Here is a 17,067-nt window from a genome sequence, read left to right as displayed (position 1 = left end):
CTTCAAACATAAAGATATAAAACTGTATTTTTTTGTGACGAATCAACAACAAGTGGGACACAATCATGAAGTGGAACGACATTTATTGGATATTTCAAACTTTTTTAACAGATCAAAAACTGAAAAATTGGGCGTGCAAAATTATTACACGTGTTACACGTGGTCTGCGGTTGTGAGGCCGGTTGGACGTACTGCCAAATTCTCTAAAACGACATTGGAGGTGGCTTATGCTAGAGAAATGAACATTCAATTCTCTGGCAACAGCTCTGGTGGACATTCCTGTTGTCAGCATGCCAATTGCAAAACTTGAGACATCTGTGGCATTGTGTGTGTGACAACTGAACATTTTAGAGTGGCCTTTTATTGTCCCCAGCACAAGGTGCACCTGTGTAATGATCATGCTGTTTAATCCGCTTCTTGATGTGCCACACCTGTCAGGTGGATGGACTAAGCTTTTTGTGCAGTATGGAACATTTTTTGGGATCTTTTATTTCAGCTCATGAAAGGGGGGCAACACTTTACATGTTGCGTTTCTATTTTTTTTCAGTATACATAAAATTAAAGTCACACAGATTGACCTCGCGACCCTGAGATACCAGGATGTTCTCTGGCTTGATGTCCCTTTCTGGAACATATAGGAAATACAGTGCCTTCGGAAAAGTATTTAGACCCCTTGACTTTTTACACATTTTGGTACGTAATTATCCTAAATTGGATTAAAACGTTTTTCCCCCCTCATCATTCTACACACAATACCCCATAATGCCATCACAATACCCCATAATGGCATCACAATACCCCATAATGACATCACAATACCCCATAATGACATCACAATACCCCATAATGGCATCACAATACCCCATAATGACATCACAATACCCCATAATGACATCACAATACCCCATAATGACAAAGCAAAAACAGGTTTTTATAAATGCAAATTTATAAAATAAACTGAAATATCACTTACATAAGTATTCAGACCCTTGAGTGAGTACTTTGTTCAAAAAACCTTTGGCAGTGATTACAGCCTTGAGTCTTATTGGGTATCACGCTACATGCTTGGTATACCTGTATTTGGAGAGTTTCTCCCATTCTTCTCTGCAGATCCTCTCAAGCTCTGTCAGGTTGGATGGGGAGCGTCGCTGCACAGCTATTTTCAGGTCTCTCCAGAGATGTTCGATCAGGTTCAAGTCCGGGCTCTGGCTGGGCCACTCAAGGACATTGAGAGACTTGTCCCGAAGCCACTCCTGCATTGTCTTGGCTGTGTGCATAGGGTCGTTGTCCTGTTGGAAGGTGAACCTTCGCCCCAGTCTTAGGTCCTGAGTTTTCATCAAGGACCTCTCTGTAATTTCCCCCCGTTCATCTTTCCCTCTATCCTGACTTGTCTCCTAGTCCCTGCTGCTGAAAAAGATCCCCACAGCATGATGCTGCCATCACCATGCTTCACCGTAGGGATGGTGCCAGGTTTCCTCCCGACGTGATGCTTGGCATTCAGGCCAAAGATTTCAATCTTGGTTTCATCAGAGAATTTTGTTTCTCATGGTCAGAGTTCTTTAGGTGTCATTTGAGGAACAACGTCGTGTGCCTTTTACTGAGGAGTGGCTTCTGTCTGGCCACTCTACCATAAAAGCCTGATTGGTGGAGTGCTGCAGAGATGGTTGTCCTTCTGGAAGGTTCTCCCATCTCCACAGAGAAATTCTGGAGCTCTGTCAGAGTTACCATCGAGTTCTTGGTCAACTCTCTGACCAAGGCCCTTCTCCCCTGATTGCTCAGTTTGGCCGGGTGGCCAGATCTAGGAAGAGTGTTTGTGGTTCCAAACTTCTTACATTTAAGAATGATAGAGACCACTGTGTTCTTGGGGACCTTCAATGCTGCAGAAATGTTTTGGTACCCTTCCCCAGATCTGTGCCTCGACACAATCCTGTCTCTAAGCTCTACAGACAATGCCTTCGACCTCACGGTTTGGTTTTTGCTCTGACATGCACTTTCAACTGTGGGACCTTATATAGACAGGTATGTGCCTTTCCAAATCATGTCTAATCAATTGAATTTACCACAAGTGGACTCCAATCAAGTTGTAGAAGCATCTCAAGGATGATCAATGGAAACAGGATGCACCTAACCTCAATTTTGAGTCTCATAGCAAAGGGCCTGAATACTTATGTAAACGAGGTATTTCTGTTTTTTATTTTTAATTTTTTATTTGCAAAACATTTAGAATTGTTTTTGTGGAATATGAAGTGTGGAAATGTGGAAAAAGTCAAGGGGTCTGAATACTTTCCGAATGCTGTATACATTCATATGGAGGAATGGTCTAAGATCCCTTCCAATGTGTTCTCCAATCTCATAAAACATTTTAGAAAAATGCTCAGTGTCGTTATCCACGCAAGGGGAGGGTGCTGGAGTATTGAAAACAGGGGTTCAAATGAATGGAATAAATGGAACTAAGTCAAACACGTGGTTTCCATATGTTTCATGTGTGATACCGTTGCATTAATTCCATTACAATGAGCCCGTCCTCCTATAGCTCCTCCTACCAGCCTCCTCTGACACACACACACACACACACACACACACACACACACACACACACACACACTCCACTCACATTGTGTTGATGGCAGAAGGAGATAGCCCGTAGTATCTGGTAGACGTATCTTCTTAGGCGGCTGTAGTCTAGTCCCGTTGGACTCTGTTCTAGGTCATCTAGCACCGTACGTTCTACGAACTCAAACACCAGGTACCAGCGACGTCTCTTTTTCCACACCTCCAGCAGGTTGACTAGGTTCTCATGGCGCAGTTGCTGGAGAAAGGGGGGGAACAAAATGATGGATTGATTGGTTGTTTTGATTGATTGGTTAGTTAGTTAGCATTTGTATATGTCAGGAATGGGCTACTTTGATGGCGGGGTGGGGGGGGGGGGGGTCACACAAAAAACTACTCATGAGGGGCCACAGTGGCTTGCGGGTCCGGGTTTGTGAGAGAATGGCCGCCGTTTTACCGGCTCCTGAACAATTTTGTGGGTTTTTTTGCGTCGATCTTAACTATTTTATAAATAATGTTTCGGCCATCATTTCATATGTCCGAAATGATCATCTGGACGTCAAAACAGTGACCTCGATTTAAATGTGGACTTTTATTTCTACAAATCGGAGGCGAAATCCAAATCCCCGTCACTCAGACAGAGTTATTAGAGGTCGGCGTGCAGGATATCTAACGAGACGGCGAGTCGCCATTACCCTCCGTTCTATTGACAAACGTGAAATCACTGGAGAATAAACTGGATGAGCTCCGTTGGAGAGACTATCCTATCAATCACTGGAGAATAAACTGGATGAGCTCCGTTGGAGAGACTATCCTATCAATCACTGGAGAATAAACTGGATGAGCTCCGTTGGAGAGACTATCCTATCAACGTGATCTGAAGAACTGGACTATGCTACGTTTCACATTTTCACATGGGAAATATAAATCTAGCTGGTTTTTTTTTCTATACATCAGCAAGACAGAACAGCTGCATCTGTTAAACTGTGGGGAGGTGGGGGGGGGGGGGGGGGTCTCTTTGGCAACAACAAATATTATATTTTATTTCAATATATTCTATTTGATTCAATTCTATTTTATTTCAATATATTCTATTTCATTCTATTCTAATTCATTTTAATCTATTCTATTGAATTATATTCTGTTCTATTTTAATCTGTTCTATTATATTTTAATCTATTTTATTATATTCTGTTCTATTTTAATCTGTTCTATTATATTTTAATCTATTTTATTATATTCTGTTCTATTTTAATCTGTTCTATTATATTTTAATCTATTTTATTATATTCTGTTCTATTTTAATCTGTTCTATTTAATTATATTATATTCTACTTTATTCTGTTGTATTTGATTCTGTTGTATTGGACTCTGTTCTATTTGATTCTAATCTATTAAACTCCAACTGACCTTCAACATCTTGATCTCTCTCAAAGCGATCTTCTTGACTGTCTTGTCGTCCTCTGAATCCAGAAACTTCTTAACGGCCACGATCCTCCCGTTCTCCTTGTGACGACACTTCATGACCATGCCGTAGCTTCCCTCGCCGACCATACCCAAGTTCTCATACTTCTCCATACCACACACTCTGCAACACACACTCTGCAACACACACTCTATAATAACACACACTCTGCAACACACACTCTATAATAACACACACTAGGCTACACACACTCTGCAACACACACTCTATAATTACACACTCTATAATAACACACACTAGGCTACACACACTCTGCAACACACACTCTATAATACCACACACTAGGCTACACACACTCTGCAACACACACTCTATAATAACACACACCAGGCTACACACACTCTGCAACACGCATATCTTACAACACAGACACACACACACGCACCCACACACTAGGCTACACACACTGATAATACAACCCACAAAGACTATAATACACACTTTACAACACACACTCTATAACAGACTCACACCATAACACACACTCTATAGAAAAAACACTAGGTTACACACAATATGTCACACACACACACTCACATCAGCTGACAAATAAATAGCAGGTTGACGTTTATTGTCATGAGTCTTGTCCTGGAGGCCGTACTGAGCGATTTTCCCTTTGAATGACCAGCTGCAAATGTCAAATTGTCTATATTGTCAACATCAAAAAATTGGCATTAGGGTTAGCAGTGTAGTTAAGGTTAGGGTTAGGTTTAAAATCAGATTGTATGATTTGGTGTCAGCTAGTGACCACTCTGCAGAGCTATCTGCAGAACAAGATCCAGGAATGAAAAAACGCTAACCTGCGAACAGATAGACAAAAAAAAGAGATGACAGGTAGTTAGACTAAACAATATTATTGACCAAATACTTTTTATGTACATTTCAACGCTGTTTGCATGAAATAAAATATTTCATAGTCTACAGCGTAAATGGTTGCATGAAAACAATAGGTGTTTGATTGCGCACATACATAGATCGCGTGTAAGTAGAACTAACTTCCTGATGTGAACGTTCTGAACCAGGATCATTTCCGGATACTCAGATGAGCCAGCGGGCCGACTTCAAAAACTTCCAACGGTTTGTTGACCGATTAGTGGACTAATGTTCGGTACAAAGACTCCCAGATCCGTATCAGATCGATATCACTCTTATCGATCAACGTAAACAGTGGTGTAAAGACGCACCGGACATCCGAGATGAGACGACTAGAGAACAATTACCTGTGTCACCAAAGCCGTTACCCGTAGCAACTGGCCTCCGGGGCTGTACACAAAAACAACTCTCTACCCCAGCAGAGCGAGCTCTGAGAATGTGAGAGGTTTTTTTTTTTTAAGTGAACTATTATGACATTTTCCTTTGTGTCATTTTCATCTTTAACAAAACCAATCAGATACTGGTGAACTTCTATTCTATTTTATTGTATTTTACTATATTCTACTCAGGGCCAGTTCTGTGCTTTCGGGGGAATTTTTACGTTTTTAAGTTAATTTCCTGCATTTCTACACATTTTGTAATGACTTATGCCATCTTAATGTCATATCTGAGTGAGAATGGCTATCAAAAATCAATGGGGGCTATCATGCCAAATAGTGTCCACTTGGAAAAAAAGTCTCACCATGGGATTCGATAAACAGTGAGCAACCCAAGATAGACCACAGTCTGTCATTTCAATCGGAAGCAAATGAATCATACTGAGCAGAACAATTAATCAGAGCCAAGCACGAGCTAGCGAGAGCCAATTGGCGCGTTCTACCATGTATTTGCATATTTCCGTTAGGGAACGTGCTTGTGTGCAATAACTCAATTCGCCCTAGCGCTCTTTCTAAACAATATATATAATATCATAATAATAATTTTATTATAATATATATATAATATAATTTGACACATTGAAACTTGACATTGGGTAAAGTCCACAAAACTCAGTCCACTCTGTTTGTAACAGATTCAAGTTTTAGAAACAGAAAACTGTTTCGAGTTTCCAGTTGTTTTGTTACGCGGCCAAAATCATGCTGGATTGACAGCATGGCCAATGTATTCAACCTTTTCTAGCCCATGGTGTTGAATGTTTATCCTTTTAAGCTTGGAAAAAAGAGACCCTTAAATGGAGACTTGGACCACACACCCACTCCACTGAATAGCAGGCTAGTGATTGCATTTCAACTCCTACAGTTAGCCACGGATTCCTTCCAAATCACTCATTGTTGAATTTGCGATTATCCAACTTGTTGTGTAATGTTTAAGTCCAGTGGCCGATGAGCACTGATACGTTTTATCTATAATTTCTCTTCGTATGACAATAATCGAAAAGGATTTGCCAGTAGATTGTCGACTTGATTCATGACGACGACTGCTTGTCTACCTTGCTAGCTAAGATTTTCAAAGTATGATGTTGACATGATCAGTCCAATCAAAGCTACGGTGGATGTCACGTGATTTTACGTATTTTTATCGGTGGCCAATGACCTTGAGCCTTCTTGGATGGGCACTTTTAATGTAAATCTATGGCAGCACCCAAGGGGCTTGAATTTTTTTGAGCTCTCCCTGTAGATTTTGCGGTGACGTATTGTCTGCATGAGTGACAGAACACTGAGCCAATCACAGCCCAACTAGAGAACAACCAACCCCTCAGCCCCACCACCACATAAAGCATGGAGTTAGTTACAGAACACTGAGCTAAACATGGCGCAACTAGAGAACATTACGCTCAGTGTTTTCTGCCCCACCACCACCACAGAAAGCACTGAGCTAGGGTGAAACGCCTGCATTTTGGAGCTGCCTTACTCAAGAAAAGCAAAAAAAGAGACCATGTTTGTATGCGGTGTCATGACATGGCCTTTTCTGGGTATAGATCGTGGCTTCCCCCTCTCTCTCACTCTCTCCTACACCCAGGTTCTGTTATCTCAGGTCATAAATTCCTGGAGGAGACTCTCCTCCTGGCCATGCAGTACGAAGAGAGAGAGAGGGCAATGGATTTCACGTGGCCGGACTCCTAAATTAATTAAACAAAATGTCCGCTTGTGAGAAGGTGGGAATGGTCCGTGGACACTTAAGGGACAGGTATGACGAGTGTTTTTCATTTGGTGACCTCAGAGAGGACAGGAAACACAGACAACTATATCTCTGAATGTGTACATTTCTCAATGATGGTGTTTGCATCTAATTGTTGTATAAAGTCAATGAGTAAAGATGAAACTATTTGTGAAATGATGTAATGTGATGTTAAACCTTTAATGTGAGAGAATTGTATTCCCTTTAAAGTTTAACTAAGTCATTGGCCCTGTGAGCACAGACATGATCAGGCGTCATAGAACCGCCTTCTCTACTGTTACGAGTTAAACCCCCTCCTGAGGAAAATCCTCTTCAGACCACGTGAACCTCGGTGTAAACTGAGGTGCCACAGGTTTGAGTTTAGACTAAGCAAACCCACAGCGTGAGCTGTGATTGTGAATAGTTATTGAATTCCTAACCATACCACGTGGAGCGTTGGCTACACGGCTGGAAATGGTTCAACTCGGAGACTATCGATCCTTACAGAATAAGAGCAAATCTTAAGATACTAATTACTAGTCTGCAGATGGAAATTATGACAACCTGGGATGCGAAGACCGACAACCGCCGAAACATCTATTCTATGAGAACATTTCTGCTTGGTACTCTGAAGTATCCATTTTAACCATGAAAGACTTTGATCTTCAGGGAAACCGAGATCGAGAGAGAAAGAGACGCGGACGGACTGACGATTCCAACAGAGATCACGACGACACGTGGGCGTAAATATATATATATATATATATATATATATATATATATATATATATTGATTGCAATTATTCCCGAATGAGAGAGCAAAGGATTAGTATTTCAATTAATATAATTATCAATTGTGTGTAAGGATCCCTGTGGTGGCTTATATCTGCATTACCAAATGAGTTACATACTTCATACACCAGTCAGAGTTATACTTAAACTACATCTTTAATAATAAGAGCTTTGCAATAGCCTTTTGACTTTCAATGGTGCGTCATCTCTAATGAACCATTGAAAGTACCAACAGAAAAGTACAAAGATCTTTTATTGTTACGGTGCGTGAATGAGGACCCAAAAGCGAATTAACTTAGACAGAGCTTCTTTAATTACCAAACATAGGTAGGCTCAGACGGACCGGCAGATTCCGACAGGACAAGACAAGGTTACAGCAAACATGACGACAGTCTGGTTCAGGCATGAAACACAACAAACAAGAATCCGACAAGGACAGGAACAAAAACAGAGAGAGATATAGGGACCTAATCAGAGGGAAAAAGGGAACAGGTGGGAAACGGGGTGAATGGGTAGTTAGGAGGAGACAAGGCACAGCTGGGGGAAAGAGGAGGAGAAAAGGTAACCTAACAACGACCAGCAGAGGGAGACAGGGTGAAGGGAAAGGACAGAGACAAGACACAACATGACAGTACATGACAGTACCCCCCCACTCACCGAGCGCCTCCTGGCGCACTCGAGGAGGAAACCTGGCGGCAACGGAGGAAATCCTCGATCAGCGCACGGTCCAGCACGTCCCGAGAGGGAACCCAACTCCTCTCCTCAGGACCGTACCCCTCCCAATCTACGAGGTACTGGTGACCACGGCCCCGAGGACGCATGTCCAAAATTCTACGGACCCTGTAGATGGGTGCGCCCTCGACAAGGATGGGGGGGGGGGGGGGGGAAGACGAGCGGGGGCGCGAAGGACGGGCTTGATGCAGGAGACATGGAAGACCGGGTGGACGCGACGAAGGTATCGCGGAAGAAGAAGTCGAACTGCGACAGGATTAATGACCCGAGAAATACGGAACGGACCAATGAACCGCGGGGTCAACTTGCGAGAAGCCGTCTTAAGGGGAAGGTTCTGAGTGGAGAGCCAAACTCTCTGACCGCGACAATATCTAGGACTCTTAGTTCTACGCTTATTAGCAGCCCTCACAGTCTGCGTCCTATAACGGCAAAGTGCAGACCTGACCCTCTTCCAGGTGCGCTCGCAACGTTGGACAAAAGCCTGAGCGGAGGGGACGCTGGACTCGGCGAACTGAGATGAGAACAGCGGAGGCTGGTACCCGAGGCTACTCTGAAAAGGAGATAGCCCGGTCGCAGACGAAGGAAGCGAGTTGTGGGCGTATTCTGCCCAGGGGAGCTGTTCTGACCAAGACGCAGGGTTACGAAAAGAAAGACTGCGTAAGATGCGACCAATAGTCTGATTGGCCCGTTCTGCTTGACCGTTAGACTGGGGGTGAAAGCCGGAAGAGAGACTGACGGAAGCCCCAATCAAACGGCAAAACTCCCTCCAAAATTGAGACGTGAATTGCGGACCTCTGTCCGAAACGACGTCTGACGGAAGGCCATGAATTCTGAAAACATTCTCGATGATGATTTGTGCCGTCTCTTTAGCAGAAGGAAGCTTAGCAAGGGGAATGAAATGAGCCGCCTTAGAGAACCTATCGACAACCGTAAGAATAACAGTCTTCCCCGCTGACGAAGGCAGTCCGGTGACAAAATCTAAGGCGATGTGAGACCACGGTCGAGTGTGTCATGCGTGGGCCACCAAAAAACGCTGGCGAATGGAAGCAAGCGTACCCCGAACGCCAGGGTGGCCGGCTAACTTGGCAGAGTGAGCCCACTGAAGAACGGCCAGACGAGTAGGAACGGGAACGAAAAGAAGGTTCCTAGGACAAGCGCGCGGCGACGGAGTGTGAGTGAGCGCTTGTTTTACCTGCCTCTCAATTCCCCAGACAGTCAACCCGACAACACGCCCCTCAGGGAGAATCCCCTCGGGGTCAGTGGAGGCTACTGAAGAACTGAAGAGACGAGACAAAGCATCAGGCTTGGTGTTCTTAGAGCCCGGACGATAAGAAATCACGAACTCGAAACGAGCGAAAAACAGCGCCCAACGCGCCTGACGCGCATTAAGTCGTTTGGCAGAACGGATGTACTCAAGGTTCCTATGGTCAGTCCAAACGACAAAAGGAACGGTCGCCCCCTCCAACCACTGTCGCCATTCGCCTAGGGCTAACCGGATGGCGAGCAGTTCGCGGTTACCCACATCATAGTTACGTTCCGACGGCGACAGGCGATGAGAAAAATACGCGCATGGGTGGACCTTGTCGTCAGAGAGGGAGCGCTGAGAAAGAATGGCTCCCACGCCCACCTCTGACGCGTCAACCTCGACAACGAACTGTCTAGAGACGTCAGGTGTAACAAGGATAGGAGCGGATGTAAAACGATTCTTGAGGAGATCAAAAGCTCCCTGGGCGGAAACGGACCACTTAAAGCACGTCTTGACAGAAGTAAGGGCTGTGAGAGGAGCTGCCACCTGACCGAAATTACGGATGAAACGACGATAGAAGTTTGCGAAGCCGAGAAAGCGCTGCAGCTCGACGCGTGACTTAGGGACGGGCCAATCAATGACCGCTTGGACCTTAGCGGGATCCATCTTAATGCCTTCAGCGGAAATAACAGAACCGAGAAATGTGACGGAGGAGGCATGAAAAGTGCACTTCTCAGCCTTCACAAAAAGACAATTCTCTAAAAGGCGCTGGAGGACACGTCGAACGTGCTGAACATGAATCTGGAGTGACGGTGAAAAAATCAGGATATCGTCAAGGTAAACGAAAACAAAGATGTTCAGCATGTCTCTCAGGACATCATTGACTAATGCCTGAAAGACAGCTGGAGCGTTAGCGAGGCCGAAAGGAAGAACCCGGTATTCAAAGTGCCCTAACGGAGTGTTAAACGCCGTCTTCCACTCGTCCCCCTCCCTGATGCGCACGAGATGGTAAGCGTTACGAAGGTCCAACTTAGTGAAAAACCTGGCTCCCTGCAGGATCTCGAAGGCTGAAGACATAAGAGGAAGCGGATAACGATTCTTCACTGTTATGTCATTCAGCCCTCGATAATCTATGCAGGGGCGCAGAGACCCGTCCTTCTTCTTGACAAAAAAAAACCCCGCTCCGGCGGGAGAGGAGGAGGGGACTATGGTACCGGCGTCAAGAGCTACAGACAAATAATCTTCGAGAGCCTTACGTTCGGGAGCCGACAGAGAGTATAGTCTACCCCGGGGGGGGGGGTGGTTCCCGGAAGGAGATCAATACTACAATCATACGACCGGTGTGGAGGAAGAGAGGTGGCCCTGGACCGACTGAACACCGTGCGCAGATCGTGATATTCCTCCGGCACCCCTGTCAAATCACCAGGCTCCTCCTGTGAAGAAGAGACAGAGGAAACAGGAGGGATAGCAGACATTAAACATTTCACATGACAAGAGACGTTCCAGGAGAGGATAGAATTACTAGACCAATTAATGGAAGGATTATGACAAACTAGCCAGGGATGGCCCAAAACAACAGGTGTAAAAGGTGAACGAAAAATTAAAAAAGAAATGGTTTCACTATGATTACCAGAAACAGTGAGGGTTAAAGGTAGCGTCTCACGCTGAATCCTGGGGAGAGGACTACCATCCAGGGCGAACAAGGCCGTGGGCTCCTTTAACTGTCTGAGAGGAATGTCATGTTCCCGAGCCCAGGTCTCGTCCATAAAACAGCCCTCCGCCCCAGAGTCTATTAAGGCACTGCAGGAAGCTGACGAACCGGTCCAGCGTAGATGGACCGACAAGGTAGTGCAGGATCTTGAAGGAGAGACAGGAGTAGTAGCGCTCACCAGTAGCCCTCCGCTTACTGACGAGCTCTGGCCTTTTACTGGACATGAAGTGACAAAATGACCAGCGGAACCGCAATAGAGACAGAGGCGGTTGGTGATTCTCCGTTCCCTCTCCTTAGTCGAGATGCGGATACCTCCCAGCTGCATGGGCTCAGCACCCGAGCCGGCAGAGGAAGATGGTAGTGATGCGGAGAGGGGGGCGACGGAGAGCGCGAGCTCCTTTCCACGAGCTCGGTGACGAAGATCAACCCGTCGCTCAATGCGAATAGCGAGTTCAATCAAGGAATCCACGCTGGAAGGAACCTCCCGGGAGAGAATCTCATCCTTTACCTCTGCGCGGAGACCCTCCAGAAGACGAGCGAGCAAGGCCGGCTCGTTCCAGCCACTGGAGACAGCAAGAGTGCGAAACTCAATAGAGTAGTCTGTTATGGATCGATTGCCTTGACATAGGGAAGACAGGGCCCTGGAAGCCTCCTCCCCAAAAACAGATCGATCAAAAACCCGTATCATCTCCTCCTTAAAGTCCTGATACTGGTTAGTACACTCAGCCCTTGCCTCCCAGATTGCCGTGCCCCACTCACGAGCCCGTCCAATAAGGAGAGATATGACGTAGGCGACACGAGCAGTGCTCCTGGAGTAAGTGTTGGGCTGGAGAGAAAACACAATATCACACTGGGTGAGGAACGAGCGGCATTCAGTGGGCTCCCCAGAGTAACACGGCGGGTTATTGATTCTGGGCTCCGGAGATTCGAAAGCCCTGGAAGTGGCCGGTGGATCGAGGCGGAGATGGTGAACCTGTTCTGTGAGGTTGGAGACTTGGGTGGCCAGGGTCTCAACGGCATGTCGAGCAGCAGACACTTCCTGCTGGTGTCTGCCTAGCATCGCTCCCTGGATCCCGACGGCTGAGTGGAGAGGATCCGAAGTCGCTGGGTCCATTCTTGGTCGGATTCTTCTGTTACGGTGCGTGAATGAGGACCCAAAAGCGAATTAACTTAGACAGAGCTTCTTTAATTACCAAACATAGGTAGGCTCAGACGGACCGGCAGATTCCGACAGGACAAGACAAGGTTACAGCAAACATGACGACAGTCTGGTTCAGGCATGAAACACAACAAACAAGAATCCGACAAGGACAGGAACAAAAACAGAGAGAGATATAGGGACCTAATCAGAGGGAAAAAGGGAACAGGTGGGAAACGGGGTGAATGGGTAGTTAGGAGGAGACAAGGCACAGCTGGGGGAAAGAGGAGGAGAAAAGGTAACCTAACAACGACCAGCAGAGGGAGACAGGGTGAAGGGAAAGGACAGAGACAAGACACAACATGACAGTACATGACAGTACCCCCCCACTCACCGAGCGCCTCCTGGCGCACTCGAGGAGGAAACCTGGCGGCAACGGAGGAAATCCTCGATCAGCGCACGGTCCAGCACGTCCCGAGAGGGAACCCAACTCCTCTCCTCAGGACCGTACCCCTCCCAATCTACGAGGTACTGGTGACCACGGCCCCGAGGACGCATGTCCAAAATTCTACGGACCCTGTAGATGGGTGCGCCCTCGACAAGGATGGGGGGGGGGGGGGGGGAAGACGAGCGGGGGCGCGAAGGACGGGCTTGATGCAGGAGACATGGAAGACCGGGTGGACGCGACGAAGGTATCGCGGAAGAAGAAGTCGAACTGCGACAGGATTAATGACCCGAGAAATACGGAACGGACCAATGAACCGCGGGGTCAACTTGCGAGAAGCCGTCTTAAGGGGAAGGTTCTGAGTGGAGAGCCAAACTCTCTGACCGCGACAATATCTAGGACTCTTAGTTCTACGCTTATTAGCAGCCCTCACAGTCTGCGTCCTATAACGGCAAAGTGCAGACCTGACCCTCTTCCAGGTGCGCTCGCAACGTTGGACAAAAGCCTGAGCGGAGGGGACGCTGGACTCGGCGAACTGAGATGAGAACAGCGGAGGCTGGTACCCGAGGCTACTCTGAAAAGGAGATAGCCCGGTCGCAGACGAAGGAAGCGAGTTGTGGGCGTATTCTGCCCAGGGGAGCTGTTCTGACCAAGACGCAGGGTTACGAAAAGAAAGACTGCGTAAGATGCGACCAATAGTCTGATTGGCCCGTTCTGCTTGACCGTTAGACTGGGGGTGAAAGCCGGAAGAGAGACTGACGGAAGCCCCAATCAAACGGCAAAACTCCCTCCAAAATTGAGACGTGAATTGCGGACCTCTGTCCGAAACGACGTCTGACGGAAGGCCATGAATTCTGAAAACATTCTCGATGATGATTTGTGCCGTCTCTTTAGCAGAAGGAAGCTTAGCAAGGGGAATGAAATGAGCCGCCTTAGAGAACCTATCGACAACCGTAAGAATAACAGTCTTCCCCGCTGACGAAGGCAGTCCGGTGACAAAATCTAAGGCGATGTGAGACCACGGTCGAGTGTGTCATGCGTGGGCCACCAAAAAACGCTGGCGAATGGAAGCAAGCGTACCCCGAACGCCAGGGTGGCCGGCTAACTTGGCAGAGTGAGCCCACTGAAGAACGGCCAGACGAGTAGGAACGGGAACGAAAAGAAGGTTCCTAGGACAAGCGCGCGGCGACGGAGTGTGAGTGAGCGCTTGTTTTACCTGCCTCTCAATTCCCCAGACAGTCAACCCGACAACACGCCCCTCAGGGAGAATCCCCTCGGGGTCAGTGGAGGCTACTGAAGAACTGAAGAGACGAGACAAAGCATCAGGCTTGGTGTTCTTAGAGCCCGGACGATAAGAAATCACGAACTCGAAACGAGCGAAAAACAGCGCCCAACGCGCCTGACGCGCATTAAGTCGTTTGGCAGAACGGATGTACTCAAGGTTCCTATGGTCAGTCCAAACGACAAAAGGAACGGTCGCCCCCTCCAACCACTGTCGCCATTCGCCTAGGGCTAACCGGATGGCGAGCAGTTCGCGGTTACCCACATCATAGTTACGTTCCGACGGCGACAGGCGATGAGAAAAATACGCGCATGGGTGGACCTTGTCGTCAGAGAGGGAGCGCTGAGAAAGAATGGCTCCCACGCCCACCTCTGACGCGTCAACCTCGACAACGAACTGTCTAGAGACGTCAGGTGTAACAAGGATAGGAGCGGATGTAAAACGATTCTTGAGGAGATCAAAAGCTCCCTGGGCGGAAACGGACCACTTAAAGCACGTCTTGACAGAAGTAAGGGCTGTGAGAGGAGCTGCCACCTGACCGAAATTACGGATGAAACGACGATAGAAGTTTGCGAAGCCGAGAAAGCGCTGCAGCTCGACGCGTGACTTAGGGACGGGCCAATCAATGACCGCTTGGACCTTAGCGGGATCCATCTTAATGCCTTCAGCGGAAATAACAGAACCGAGAAATGTGACGGAGGAGGCATGAAAAGTGCACTTCTCAGCCTTCACAAAAAGACAATTCTCTAAAAGGCGCTGGAGGACACGTCGAACGTGCTGAACATGAATCTGGAGTGACGGTGAAAAAATCAGGATATCGTCAAGGTAAACGAAAACAAAGATGTTCAGCATGTCTCTCAGGACATCATTGACTAATGCCTGAAAGACAGCTGGAGCGTTAGCGAGGCCGAAAGGAAGAACCCGGTATTCAAAGTGCCCTAACGGAGTGTTAAACGCCGTCTTCCACTCGTCCCCCTCCCTGATGCGCACGAGATGGTAAGCGTTACGAAGGTCCAACTTAGTGAAAAACCTGGCTCCCTGCAGGATCTCGAAGGCTGAAGACATAAGAGGAAGCGGATAACGATTCTTCACTGTTATGTCATTCAGCCCTCGATAATCTATGCAGGGGCGCAGAGACCCGTCCTTCTTCTTGACAAAAAAAAACCCCGCTCCGGCGGGAGAGGAGGAGGGGACTATGGTACCGGCGTCAAGAGCTACAGACAAATAATCTTCGAGAGCCTTACGTTCGGGAGCCGACAGAGAGTATAGTCTACCCCGGGGGGGGGGGTGGTTCCCGGAAGGAGATCAATACTACAATCATACGACCGGTGTGGAGGAAGAGAGGTGGCCCTGGACCGACTGAACACCGTGCGCAGATCGTGATATTCCTCCGGCACCCCTGTCAAATCACCAGGCTCCTCCTGTGAAGAAGAGACAGAGGAAACAGGAGGGATAGCAGACATTAAACATTTCACATGACAAGAGACGTTCCAGGAGAGGATAGAATTACTAGACCAATTAATGGAAGGATTATGACAAACTAGCCAGGGATGGCCCAAAACAACAGGTGTAAAAGGTGAACGAAAAATTAAAAAAGAAATGGTTTCACTATGATTACCAGAAACAGTGAGGGTTAAAGGTAGCGTCTCACGCTGAATCCTGGGGAGAGGACTACCATCCAGGGCGAACAAGGCCGTGGGCTCCTTTAACTGTCTGAGAGGAATGTCATGTTCCCGAGCCCAGGTCTCGTCCATAAAACAGCCCTCCGCCCCAGAGTCTATTAAGGCACTGCAGGAAGCTGACGAACCGGTCCAGCGTAGATGGACCGACAAGGTAGTGCAGGATCTTGAAGGAGAGACAGGAGTAGTAGCGCTCACCAGTAGCCCTCCGCTTACTGACGAGCTCTGGCCTTTTACTGGACATGAAGTGACAAAATGACCAGCGGAACCGCAATAGAGACAGAGGCGGTTGGTGATTCTCCGTTCCCTCTCCTTAGTCGAGATGCAGATACCTCCCAGCTGCATGGGCTCAGCACCCGAGCCGGCAGAGGAAGATGGTAGTGATGCGGAGAGGGGGGCGACGGAGAGCGCAAGCTCCTTTCCACGAGCTCGGTGACGAAGATCAACCCGTCGCTCAATGCGAATAGCGAGTTCAATCAAGGAATCCACGCTGGAAGGAACCTCCCGGGAGAGAATCTCATCCTTTACCTCTGCGCGGAGACCCTCCAGAAGACGAGCGAGCAAGGCCGGCTCGTTCCAGCCACTGGAGACAGCAAGAGTGCGAAACTCAATAGAGTAGTCTGTTATGGATCGATTGCCTTGACATAGGGAAGACAGGGCCCTGGAAGCCTCCTCCCCAAAAACAGATCGATCAAAAACCCGTATCATCTCCTCCTTAAAGTCCTGATACTGGTTAGTACACTCAGCCCTTGCCTCCCAGATTGCCGTGCCCCACTCACGAGCCCGTCCAATAAGGAGAGATATGACGTAGGCGACACGAGCAGTGCTCCTGGAGTAAGTGTTGGGCTGGAGAGAAAACACAATATCACACTGGGTGAGGAACGAGCGGCATTCAGTGGGCTCCCCAGAGTAACACGGCGGGTTATTGATTCTGGGCTCCGGAGATTCGAAAGCCCTGGAAGTGGCCGGTGGATCG

General features: G+C 47.6%; 1 protein-coding gene across 4 annotated transcripts in view; it reads right to left on the bottom strand.

The window, feature by feature from the left end:
• The window catches only part of LOC110532887 (cyclin-dependent kinase-like 2), a 17,020-nt gene extending 12,782 nt beyond the window's left edge, over positions 1-4,238 (bottom strand). For all 4 annotated transcript variants that reach the window (XM_036987061.1, XM_036987065.1, XM_036987062.1 and 1 more), the window contains exons 1-2: positions 3,961-4,238; positions 2,615-2,809 (exon numbers count right to left, since the gene is read on the bottom strand). In XM_036987061.1, coding sequence (XP_036842956.1) covers positions 2,615-2,809; positions 3,961-4,128 — 363 coding nt within the window. In that variant the 5' untranslated portion in view covers positions 4,129-4,238. The remainder of the gene's footprint in view (positions 1-2,614; positions 2,810-3,960) is intronic.
• Positions 4,239-17,067: the final 12,829 nt, after the last annotated feature.

Source organism: Oncorhynchus mykiss, chromosome 9 (genome assembly GCF_013265735.2).
Source record: "Oncorhynchus mykiss isolate Arlee chromosome 9, USDA_OmykA_1.1, whole genome shotgun sequence".
Classification (NCBI taxonomy): Eukaryota; Metazoa; Chordata; class Actinopteri; order Salmoniformes; family Salmonidae; genus Oncorhynchus; species Oncorhynchus mykiss.
Note: the sequence above shows the minus strand (reverse complement) of the source record. Positions and strands in the feature narration are given on the sequence as shown.